The 13,237-nt window shown below is 42.7% G+C and overlaps 1 protein-coding gene across 4 annotated transcripts in view; it reads right to left on the bottom strand.

The window, feature by feature from the left end:
- SLC4A7 (solute carrier family 4 member 7) overlaps positions 1-13,237 on the bottom strand; it is a 145,536-nt gene that overhangs the window by 57,575 nt on the left and 74,724 nt on the right. For 3 of the 4 annotated variants that reach the window (XM_073568496.1, XM_073568471.1, XM_073568488.1), the window contains exons 4-6: positions 11,838-11,976; positions 6,080-6,240; positions 2,182-2,370 (exon numbers count right to left, since the gene is read on the bottom strand). In XM_073568496.1, the coding sequence (XP_073424597.1) occupies positions 2,182-2,370; positions 6,080-6,240; positions 11,838-11,976 (489 nt within the window). The remainder of the gene's footprint in view (positions 1-2,181; positions 2,371-6,079; positions 6,241-11,837; positions 11,977-13,237) is intronic. The other variant, XM_073568480.1, reaches the window with a different exon arrangement.

The following is a 13,237-nucleotide window of genomic DNA, read 5'->3' on the forward strand; positions in this document are numbered from 1 at the left end:
ATTGCTCCCTAGGTCAGGAGGACGTCAGTAGACGGGCGCTGGAACAATTATTTATTCCCTCACCTAGCCATTTTGGGCATCAAGAACATTGTGATCTTTTTTTTTCTTTAAGTCGTCTTTTTCTGAGAGTCATATTTTTTAAAAAACACTACATTTATTTTATTTATTTATTTTTTTTTTTTTTTGGGGGGGGGGGGGGACAAATTGTATTGTTCAGTTACTTCCAAACGTACAAAATTATGGAACTCTGCCTATAAGCATTCTTTTAAAATGTATTTTTTACCCTACGGTACATTTTTGTTTTCCGTTGGCACCCTTTATCTTCTTTTATTCTATTTTAGGAAGGCAGAATGCACACAAACAAATCTTTTAGCATCATTTATAATTAAATTTTACTAGAACACTTACTATGCATTTTATAATAAGGCATGATTTGATGTAAAAAAAAAAAAAAGTGATTTTTAAGTTTTATTTTACTTTTTGAAAATACTTATAAATGTATGTAATGTTTAAAAGAAAAACAAAAAAAACAAAAAAAAAAAAAAAAGGAGGAGGAAAGAAAAACACACTTCTATAATACATTACATGAGTAATGTTGTGCAGTCTATTACATCTATGTGTCAGAATTCAACTGACAGGCAATTATATTAGGCGGTGCCCGAGGCAGAGGTTATTAGTAGTGATGAGTGAACGTGCTCGGATAAGGTGTTATCCGAGCATGCTCGGATAAGGTGTTATCCGAGCATGCTCGGATAAGGTGTTATCCGAGCATGCTCGGGTGCTGACCGAGTGTCTTCTGCGTGCTTGAAAAATATGTTCAAGTCCCCCCACGAGCACACTCAGATAACACCTTATCCGAGCACGTTCGCTCATCACTAGTTATTAAGCTTCTGTAATTGGCAAATCCGGAGGCCATTATTAGGCCTCCAACTGCCAGAGAAAGACCCCTCTCAACCACAATATGCCATCCCTCTGTCCAACCATCTATTAAGTTTTGAAGAAAACATTTCATGGGTCAACCACTCTAGATTTGTCCTTGATGTGGACACTCAGCAGACAAACATCACAAATCCGTTCTGCCATGCCGCATACTATCTGAAATTTAAGGCATAAATGGACATTTTTAGCACACGGTCATACACGAGACCCTCCATAAGCATAAAATGTCTATAGTGAGCATCAGATGGTGGAATGACCTTCAAGAACCTTTATATCTTGGCTATAGGTGATCATGAATGTATCATTTGAATCATTCCAAGCACCAATAATTGACAACCACATATATCCTGCTTAAAGGGAATCTGTCACCGGAAGTTGGCGGGCTATGTAAAATGCCCTGTGTCCGGTACGATGGGCAGTGTTTCTTCTTTTTTTTTCTTCACCTCATCCGTGGCCCCCGTCCGTGATATTTTCCGGAATTAGAGTTGTTCTCCTCCATAGTTTGCGCGTGCACAAAGCAATCTTGCCTCACGCACGTGCAGTATGCTTTGCACAACAGCGGGCAAAGCCGAAAATCATTACTGCGCATGCGCTGGTGCACTGTGTCCCGGAACACAGCGAAATACTTCCGGGACAGTGTGTACCGGCGCATGCGTAGTAATGATATTCGGCTTTGCCCGCAGCTGGGCAAAGCATACTGCGCGAGGCAAGATTGCTTTGTGCACGCGCGAACTATAGAGGAGAACAACTCTAATTCCGGAAAAGATCACGGACGGGGGCCACGGATGGGGTGGAGAAATAAAAAAAAAAAAAAAAAAAAAAAGAAGAAACACCACCAATCAGACCGGACACAGGTCATTTACATAGCCCACCAACTTTCGGTGACATATTCCCTTTAACAATGCATTTCGCTTTAAACTGGTAGCTAAAAAAAACACGTTCAGAAAACAAACAACTGAACACAAGAAGAGAAAAGGCAAAAGGTAAAGTAAAGCAGTAGCCAATATGAGAAAGGCAGGATGATGAAGAGGAAATGTAAGCCCAGAGTACTACAGATTTCGCAAAAAGAAAAAAGTGCCACTTTTTAGTTTGCTCAGATGATAGATGGAGCGACAATGACTGTAAGCAACTGTGCAAATTATAAAAATCAAGCAATAAGAGTCAGAACGTGGCTGCTGCTTTACAGGTGAAAAGAAGTAGCGAAATAGGTTAGAATAAGCTGCTTGTGACAACTTATCTCACCGTTTCGTTCAAGCAAGTGAGGATCAGAATGTTTCTTGCCTATGTCAGCGAAGGACCGCACCAGTGGGATACGGTTGCTCAGCTTCTTCTCGTTCTGGTGGTGATGTCTCTTCAAGAGAGCTTCTCTAACCAACTCCCTCATGGAATCATCCAGCTGCCCCGACGCGATCATGTTATCCAGCACCATATCTGTGGAGAACAGATGACAAAAGCATTTATTCATAAAACCACAAGTTTCGAAACACATGCGAGAATTGCCAGTCTCCAGAGTTGCCACAGGAGTTGCATTAACGCCCCCAATACTTTCCAATTCTGTAGAAAACATTTCACATCCAAGGTACAGACACTATGATAGTACAGACACAAAAGAAAGCCAAAGTACTAAACTTTATGCTGAAAAAAAAAAGAAATAAGACAGACAGGTGCAAAGTTACTAACACCCTGCTTGTCCAACACACCCCAAAAGAACAATTACCAGATGGCCATGATCAGATTTCATATGAGAAATGGACCTAAAAAAGCAAACTAGATTTATTCCCTGAAATCTATAGCACACCCACGTTATACCAAAGCGCCATACAGAGAACAGATTCACCAACACCCGTCCTATTCTCTCTTACACATACAGTACTTCTGTGGGATTACTACACGGTCTAGGACGACTTATAACTTAAAAGGGGGCTCTGACTGAAATATGACTGCTTTTCCCCAAAAGGAGCCCCACACCATGACTTGTATGTGGTATTGCAGCTCATGGGTCCAAGCTGCAATACGACACATATCCTGTGGAGAGATGTGGCACGGTTTTCCTAATTCTTATCTAAAGAATGGTTTCCTACTAGTGGATGAACAGATGACCAGCTGAAAGTCACCAATAAAGAGCCAATAATAGCAAGAAAACCTATGAGCAGCTGCATGTCTTCCCTATAGCAGTCTCTAATAGGACACATGGAAAGGGCTGTTCCTCCTGATCACCATTAACCTATTATATGCCAATCTGCCCCCTTTCAGGACCCCGGATAACAGTGCTACCAACCTGAAAACAATACACTTTCCTCACCTTAACAGAGAGAAGGACTTTCAATGATGTATGTAGAAACACTGCGCACAGGCACTATTTACCCTGAATATAGAAGGCAAAGGGGTGCTCACTGTGAACGGATGTTGGTGCTCAGAAGAAAATACAAGAAACTTTGGCACTCAAGCCAAGAATTTATTTGTCTTACGTTGCATAGGAGGCCAAAAAAATTGAGTGGAAAAAAAAAAAAAAAAAAAAAGAGAAGTGACTCAACCCTTATGGATACAATTCAGTAAATTCTTGGATTGAGGGCCAAAGATTTTTGGATTTAGTATTTGACCCTGCACACAGTACACAGCAGGGGCACATTTATAAGATTATCTCAGCACAGGAACTTTTTTTTTTTTTTTTATAAACACATCCAATCGTGGAAGTTATTTTTATTCCAAGATCTATTGATTAAAATCTTGTGGGAAAACCCCTTTAGGGACCCCATACACATTAGGAAAGTTGGCTGAGCCTGATGATATTCGCAGATCGGCCGACCATCTATTGTATAGGAGGAGCACCTGACTTGGAAATATCAATTTATGTGCCCGATTCCTTTGTCTTGAGGCAAATGCCTAATCCACCATCTTCACGCAGAGCATACACACTCAGGCGAGCAGAGTGGGGAGAGGTAGCTGTCAGCTTAAAGGGTTTCTCCAGATAAAAGTACTTGATATCTATAGGATAGGTCATCAATAGCAGAATAATGAGGGTCCGTCACCCAGTGCCCCAACTATTAGCTTTTTTTTTTTTTTTTTTTTTTTTTTTTTTTAACTGCAGCCAGAAGTAAACACTTTGAATAGACCTGCAAACAGCGGATCTGTGGAGGCGTAGGGTGTTGGACCCTCTTCAATCTGCTACTGATGACCCATCTAGTAGGTAAAGTCATCAAATACTTATCCCTTTACGTTATCTAAGCTCAATGGGCCCCTATATTGTAGTTTCATGGTGCAGAAACTGTAAACTCTTCACATGTTCATCTATAAAGGCAGCAGGGAAATCTCAGGCAACACCCGTTTAATAATAATTGGTGTAGATTTTATTACAGGAAAGCAGTTAAGACGCAGCAGGGCACAACCATGTAGGCCAAGTGGCCTCTTCATGTAGTTTATTGGTCTCAGCTGCCTGCAGCCTCTCATCTTACTAGACTTCCCAGATGCATACAGTGATTTAAATCGTGAATAATTGCAAAATACCCCCATCACCATAAGTGACAGCCAGAGACAGCGCCTGGGTGTGATGAGGCCAAATAAAAATCCCAAAAGTGATGGTTACTGCAGTGTACTGTATACTGGGCCAGGTGGTTACACCCCAGTATAAAAGTAATGGGGGGAGGTACGTGTTTGGCACAGCGTGGGTTGGACATTAGTCAGGTCTCTAAGCTTTGTTGGAGCTCCCAGACATAGAGATTAAAGATTCACCGGAAACATCCTGATAAGAACATCTACCGTACGGTGACCCTATCATAATGGCACCTGCAGTTCTACAAGCTTGGGGGTCCACTGTGGTAGCAAAGAGCCCAGGAGGCTTTCTAGTGCATTTAGAAGTGTCGATGACTGGAGATTATTGGCCTGTGTAATCAGATCATGCAAGGGCGAAGAAAAGTTTCATGAATAACGGCAGCGTATCGCTCCAGGGGACGTGCTGCCAATCACAAGTATGGGCACCAAGCGATCACACTGTGCGCCGGCCTGTGTAAATCGGCTGCAGCGTATATAAAATAATCGATCGGAGCGCAAAGAGAAGAGTAACGTATAGGTATTCGGTGAAGAGGAAACGTTAGTTTAAATAGCTGTGTAAATGGAAGTCGCCAGCTCATTAAGCATCACTTCAGCTTGGATAACCAAGCAGATGGATCCTTCACATTGATTTCTGCCTCTCAAGAAAGAGGGAACATTAAAAAATAAAATAGCACTAGGTCTAGGGATGAGCGAGTGTGCTCGTTACTTAAGTTTTCCCGAGCATGTTTGGGTGTTCTCAGAGTATTCTGGCGTGCTTGGAGAATTTTTGTGTCTCCGCAGCGGCATGATTTGGGGCTGCTAGACAGCCTAACTACATGCAGAGATTGCCTGTTTGTTAGGGAATCCCCACATGTATTCAGGCTGTCTAGCAGCCGCAAAATCTCCGAGCACGCTCAAGATACTCAGAGAACACCCAAACATGCATGGAAAACTCGAGTAACGAGCACACTCGCTCATCACTAATTAGGTGTCATTGATCTGTAAGAAAAGCATCTACTGCACACAAGCATTGTAGAAGGATTGGGATACCAGTGCTAAGCATTCTGCAAGATAACGGTATGTTCACACAAGGCATAACTGCAGCATTTGTACCAAATATTTTATACAGCAGATTTGGTGATTACAATACACAGCGTTTTGCAGAGCCAGCAAAATTAATGAGATAACACGTCCTGATTTTATTTTTCTATTCTGCAGTATGTCATTTCGACAATTTGTTTTTCATCATCTTTCATCCACTCAAGTGAACAGAAAAAAAATGCAAATAAAAATACTGCGAAATGCGCAAGTAAAAACATGCAAAAATGCATATATTGTACGGTACAAAAAAAAAAAAAAAATAATAATCCACTGCAAGTATACCATGTGTGAATGTAGACTTATGCCTGTAGAGTAAGGGCACGTGTATGGGCAGTGGTATGCATCTGCATGGCGCCCTTTATACAGTCCAATGTAAAGACCAAAATGCTGTTTTCCACTTTAGATGTGGATGAATGGACCCATTGAATATTATCACATTTTCCAAGTTTCATTTGGCCATGCATAAAAAACACACGGGATCTGCAGATGTGCGCTCGCTGCTGCTATTTACCTGCAATCTCCTCGATCGTGCCGGCTCGCATATCCAGCATCACCGTGCCATTCAGTATGCAGCTGCGCAACTCAAAGAGACTGTGTAAAGAGAGGGTGGCCACATAGGGTTTACTCCATCTGTCCCCACCATCTTCTACGTCCTCCTCAAACTTTAGCCACCTTTAACGATGAGAAAAACATTAAAATAAAACCTATATTGCAAAAGTCCAATAACACCGGAAATCAAATAAGTGCTTTGACTCGTCGTGCACAAGTTGCACTAATAACAGCCACCATCTGCTTTCCAATGTACATACAATAAAACATCCTTCATATATCATGACAGTGCAATCTACAGCTACAAGAGACAAGCAGAGGATTTTAGCACAGTATATACTCCAAGATTTAAAGGGAACCTGACAGCTGATACAAGCTGCCCGATACATGCACAGCATGTGCCAGACATGGACTGATCTCAGCCATCTATGCGCAACTTAGGCTAGTTTCACACTAGCATTTGGCAGAGCTCCGGAGGGCTGTGTAGTTCCTCTGTGAAGCTCCACCCACTGCCGCGCTTCCTCCGTTTAGCCCCGCCTACATACCCCATCTTTAGCATTGGTTACGCAGGCCATGCCGATGTATGCGGATGCCTCCGCATGAGTCGTTTTGACGGTGCGGTGACCTGCGCCGAACGCAACGTGCTGGATTTTGATGCGGTCGCCGCTCCGTCAAAACGACGCACTCGGAGGCATCCGCATACAGTGGCATGGCCTGAGTACCCAATGCTAAAAATAGGGTATGCAGGCCGCATGTAAAAATAGGGTACGCAGGCCGCATGCCGGCGGAGCTGAATGGTGGAGGCGCGGCAGTGGGCGGAGCTTCACAGAGGAAGTTCGCATCCCTCCGCAGCTCTGCCAAACGCTAGTGTGAAACTAGCCTTACAAATGCTGCAGCTTAAAAGTCGCTGGGGACCGAGCTGCACAGGATACTAATTGGTCCCCGGCAGCTTCTCCCTGCCTGCTACTGGTGACTTACACGTCTCTCCTTACAGACGCATGCAGGGAGATCAGTCACTCCAGAGGAGCGGGAGAGGAGAAACCTGTTGCCCAAACCAACGTTCAAGCCCAATGCAAACATTGCTCAGCTTAGCAGACAACCGTGGAGTGGTTTACACTGTGCGATTTTCATCTGTAAGCGACTGTCAGCTAAGTTTGCTGATCCGAGGCGATTACTAGCCCGAGGTTGATTAATAGCCCCTCACTACTAACCGTTCTGGCACGTGTTAATGGAATGTTCCGTGCCATAGTCATGTGCTCAGAGCAGCATGTGCCGATCACACTGGATCATGTGCCGAGAATGAGATTTTTAAGAAAAATCATTTCACCCTACAAACAAGTGTTTACCGGATTACATGGGTATGTTCACATACTTTTCGGAGGATTATTTTTTTAAATTGTATATGGGGCGGCTTCTTTCATTCAATTTGATTCAGTGGCCATATCTGGTTGATTTTACAATGTGAAAACGGCCCAAAAATTTACTTGATGATATACATATACAGGAGGTTAAAAAAAAAAAAAAAAAAAAAAAAAATTATATATATTATATATATATATATATATATATATATATATATATATATATATATATATATATATACACACACACTGTATATACATACTGTACAGTGTGTACACTATTCTAATGTGGGCTTTGAAGCAAAATCCACACACAAAAACAAAACTGACAATACACTTGGGGTATCTGCCCACAATGTCATTTGACACCGGCGCATCAGTCAAGTTTTCCCAGGTGAAGAAGCGTCAGGAAAAGCTGGTGGTCATTTTTCCTAAAGCGGTTTTGCCAGCATTGTTGGAATCTTTCTGGTGAAGATAACTAGGTAGACTCAAAGCAAAAAATGTGAAAAAAGCCAGGCAGATGTGCTATTAAAAATTAACTTTTAATAAATTCAACTAAAATAATGGAGCCCCTTTGGTCCACTAAGAGCAAGACAGAACATACATACAAGTCACACAGAGATCATCAGTTAGCTTTAGTGATGAGAGTATATAATAATGGGTTAGGGAAGTATAACATCATGTAAATATTTCAACCCTTAAAACACTCAACAAGCAGGAACTTCCTTAGAAAATTAACTGCAACAACCTGATCAATGCCCTGGTGAGTAATAACAAGCATATAATATGTATAAAAACGGAACAGTCTCACCCAACGTTGCTCCTTGTTCTACCAGATCATTGTCGTTCAGTATTGGCAGGATCCTGTTTCTCCGATTGGGATGAGGGAGGCCCTCATATATGTCCGTACATTACTCCACCATAAAGGACATTCCATAGGATCCATCACAATGTCTTTCCAAGGATTAGCTCCTGAAGCGTTTCATCAATCGAATCATCAGGGTAGGAATGGACTATCATATGAATGTGGGTTTTTTTTTTAGAATGATGGGTGTGCGCCCACCACGTATAAGGCTGGTTTCACATTAACATTTTTGTGCGCAGCACATCGTGCGTACCTATGTTTAACATGGAGTACGCATGGTCTTGCGTTTGCATGCATTAGTCTGCGTTTTCGTATGCATGCGTTTTTCTAGGTGTGTGTCTAGACGCGCTGGACGCAACATGTTGCATTTTTTGGTCCGTCCAAAGGCGTCAAAAAGACACATGCGCACGCTTGTGCACGGAATGCGTCAAAACAACGCATTACAGTCTATGGGAACGCAGGCGTGCGCATGGACATGCGTACACATGCGTTTTAAGAGTAAACATGTCTAGACACTGGTTTAAACCACCCCCTACACAAAGAAACATTGTTTGAAATGCGAGTATAAAAACCTAATGTCTGACTGTACTTTTTTCTCCATTTATACTGTATATTATGTACTAGTGTCTTTTTTTTATTGCAGCATGTCTTCTTCATCAGCAGCAAAATCTGAAGAATTCAGCTGTAATAGGGTCTATATAAAGAATTTCCATGACACACGCCCACTGGTGTCCCATTGGTGGAGTCTGTTTCAAGGATTTTCCTCCTGTGAAATGTGACACCTAGAAAACGCATGCACATAAAAAACGCAAACGCATACTTGCGCACAAAGATGCAAATGTGAAACTAGCCAAAGAGAAAAGAGATCTGGTATATCGCATCAGCAGTCAGAGATGTTTAAATAGACCACCGAATGAAGTAGCGAGGATGTCATTTCCGGTGCACGCTAGTGTGTAACGCACTGGTGACACACTCTTGTCACTTCCGGGGCCGGCGTGTTCACTTGTCACTACCGGGCCTCCGATGTGCAATACCGTGGAGCGTAACGGTGGAACGCAAACAAACTTTCTGGTGTGGCGTTCTTAATAACTCCCAAAATAAATGGAAAAGTTATTTAACCCAGTGTACCGATCCACATCACGAAAAGTCAGGGTAAGCAATCAAAAGTATAGACATTAATGAATCATATAAGGGCAGTGTCAAAATCAATTGAGACCTGTATACAAGATCCTAACAACCCCCATAAAAGGAAGGATCTGAAAAATAGGCATTGGTAATAACATGAAAAGAGGCAAAAAAATGACACCAAAGTAGTGACCCAGTCACAATCAGGAATCATTATTAGTATTAGAAATATTTTGCAGTCTCCAAGAGAAACAAAAGGGTTAAGGGCACACTCATTTATTTGCAGAAGGAGACAGTACCTTAGGGACCCAGTGGGGAAAGGACTTTTTACCTAGAATACCCTAATTATAACCTGAAAATGATAGCTGCCTATTAGTGGAGGTAGGAACCCTAGAGGATGGAACGAGAAGTGGCGCCCCCACTCAACGATGACTGGCCCTGCCTGAAACCCTGGTAAACCCTACAACAGTTATTTCTTGGTCTAAGAGGTTGGAGATAGAAAGCCAGAAAAAAGCCAGAAAAAAGGGGGGAAGAAAAGAAAACACAACTTTTTGTATACAGGCAAATGGAATTGGACCGCGCTGACAGATAGAACCTAAATCTTGTAAACTGTATATCAATCTTCCAATCAGTGGAGGTTGGTACCCTATGGGTAAATGAGAATGGCGCCCCCACTCCGCGGCGGCTGACCCTAACTGACCCCATCATAAAAAACAATTAAAAGTGAGGGTCTCATTAAGGCCCCAGGGTGTTTGGGTTTTTAAGTGATATATCCACCTCGCCTCGCACTGCAGCACTAGCCTATTCCAATGGGGTCTCCTGAAAAATGAGCAGGTCACCACTGTCAACCACTTCAGAAGCAGTTAAAAGTAGTGACATAAGATGGAACATGTGCACGGCAATGTGGTTTTGACACTGCTGCACATTATGTTTGTAGGCCGCTTTTGCAGTGCTTTTTCAGGAGGATTCTGGCCAGAATGCACCTGAAAATGCTTCATATGCACATTGCCTTAGGACACTCCAGCCACTTCCTCCACCAATCAGCGTGTGAAACTGCTGACACGATGACGTAATTTCATCGCATCAGCTGTGTAATGCGGAGAGTCAGCGCACCGGAGACACCGAGACAGGAGCAGAATGCTGGGGAATGGGACCGAGGTGAGAATATGGTGTTTTTTTTTTCGCCATGTGTATGGGATGTTTGGGTGGGCATGGGAAAGCTATGGGGGGTGTCATGCTGCACATGGGGAGGCTCTGTGGGGCTCACGCTGTATATGGGGAGGCTCTGTGGGGCTCACGCTGTATATGGGGAGGCTCTGTGGGGCTCACGCTGTATATGGGGAGGCTCTGTGGGGCTCACGCTGTATATGGGGAGGCTCTGTGGGGCTCACGCTGTATATAAGGGGCTGTGAGGGAGCTCATAATATACAGAAGGGGCTGAACTTGGGTTCAAACGACATATAGGGGGCGTGTCAGCATTCTTAATTCTGTTCAATATTAATATAATAATTATAATATATTGATATTAATATTCAGCAGAATTAATTTCAGCCTATTGGTTCAGCCTTCCAGAACAGTCACAGTCTCATGGGGCCCCTCGGGAAAATTAATTGCCCACCCCTGCCTTAGGATGTTGGGTTAGATTTCTACTGATCTAAGGCTTCGTAGAGCTTCAGAAGATTGGAGGCTCCAGAGTTCAGGAGTAGTCTCCAACCCTTGTACAGTCCTCAGTTCCCACACGTGTAACAAGCTGTGTCCCTGTACCGCGGACTAAAGGGTGAGACAAGAGTAAAACTAAAAGCGGTCTCTCCTACAAGCGTCTGAGGAGAGGTCTAGTTCCAAAGGTCACGATATCAGTCTCTAGCTTGTCAACACTCATTATCAGCTTTCTAGGACAACTATATTGTAAAGTGTGTATATATATATATATATATATATATATATATATATATATATATATATAAAAAAAAGTTTTTATTCAAAGCATTTTACGCCTTATATCTTTGCAATGAGTCACAGTTTTTCTTTATTCTATACACTTAGCCTTACTTTAGGTTATTTTATACTATGGTTCTATCTGCAGACAGTTTCCAGTGAAGCCTATTTATAGAGGAGATAATTATGGGATGCCTTTTTGCGGTTACATTATCTCAGAGCATGCAAACCTTTGGAAGAATGTCCTACATCTATACCAGGAAAAGTGTAGATCTCCAGGTGTGAGGAACGTGCAAGTTGCAACAAGTCCACAACTCTTCCCTGTATGTAGGTGCTGGTGCAATATACTCAGAAGACCTTGCATTGTGTGGACACAGAAGACTCCCCAGCTCAAAGCTTGCTATGAAAGGGACGTGTGGCCAATGGCCCCTCACCTTGCAGTCTCCTTCCATTCAGATTCCTCTCCATCCCGAAAGCATAGCTCGTCCATTTCTGTGAAGAGGTCATGTGGGATGTGTTCTTCATCATCGTCCTCGGTGCCCAGAATAAACTGAACACGCTGGGATGGGGTGTCTGTACAAGGTCAAAGCAACAGAGCGGCAGCTTAGAACAGGGTTACAAATCAAGGCCTTACCTAAAAAAAAGGAAACTCCCCTGTGTGACCAGGTATTTGTTTGCAGGTTACATTTAACATTTTTTGATCATGGGATGTTCTCAGCCTTTGTACCCAGACCAAATTTCACTTTCTTTCCTTTTCATTTTGGAATTCCAAGTTCTAGAAACAGTGTTTTTTCTTATTTTTACATCTTTGTTTACCACCTACTTTTTCTTCATTTAGGGCTGATTAATTATTTAAATGAATTTTAAATACCTAAGTTTTCATATAGACAAAGATGGGGAATGCATCAAGATATGGTACATATTTTGTACGCCAGTCTCTATCCCGGCGGCGGTGGAGTAAGATGCACCAAATTCATTAGGAGGCGCAGACTCGGGAACTGGTCACTCTATCCACATTTCCCGAACTATGATAAGCGCATGAATCGCAACCAGGTGTGTTTTTTATGAAAACACTCTGACGTTTCAGGGAAAATATCATTTGAAAGGTGGGATTATAGAGAGACAAGACTAGTCCGGTGGATTGACAGGTCTCTACATACAAACCATACGCACACACTGACTAGTACGGAGTGGGGGAGTTGCTATGGGACATTATGGAACTAGTCAGGTCTCCCCTATAGTGCCTAGTTTTCTGGATCTGGATGAATTTGTCTTAAGGGCATGTCACACTAAGAGATATCGCTAGCAATATCGCTATAACTAGTGACGTTATAGCGATATTGCTAGCGATATCTCTGTGTCTGATACTTACCTCCGATCGGCTCCCCCGCTGGTTATCGCTGATCGCGCGAGAACGTTCAGGACTGTTTCTCGTCGTCAGCTTCCTGTGGCGCTTCCTGCTGTGAGGACGAGTGACGCGTGGAGCCGGGCGGGAGGACGCAGGATCGCCTCGTCTGACAGGTAAGTAGCGACCCCCGTCCCCAGCGATGTCGCTAGTGAGATCTGCCTGTGTGGCAGCTCACTAGCGACCACTTAGCGATGCACCAGCGATAGTGACCGCGTCATATCGCTGGTACATCGCTAAGTGTGACAGTACCTTAGAGTCAAAAGCCGAAGATCCACAGTATAACTTCACACCATAACCGATTTTCTATAGCTTTGGTGCTTACCTTTGCCAATTCTATACATAATGTTAAAAAAAAAAAAATATATATAATAATAATAATAATAATAATAATAATAATAATAATAAATAATAATAAAGTTCTAGCAT

The sequence above is a fragment of the Dendrobates tinctorius genome, unplaced genomic scaffold, assembly GCF_039654945.1.
Source record: "Dendrobates tinctorius isolate UK_male_01 unplaced genomic scaffold, ASM3965494v1 ptg000005l, whole genome shotgun sequence".
In the NCBI taxonomy this organism is placed as follows: Eukaryota; Metazoa; Chordata; class Amphibia; order Anura; family Dendrobatidae; genus Dendrobates; species Dendrobates tinctorius.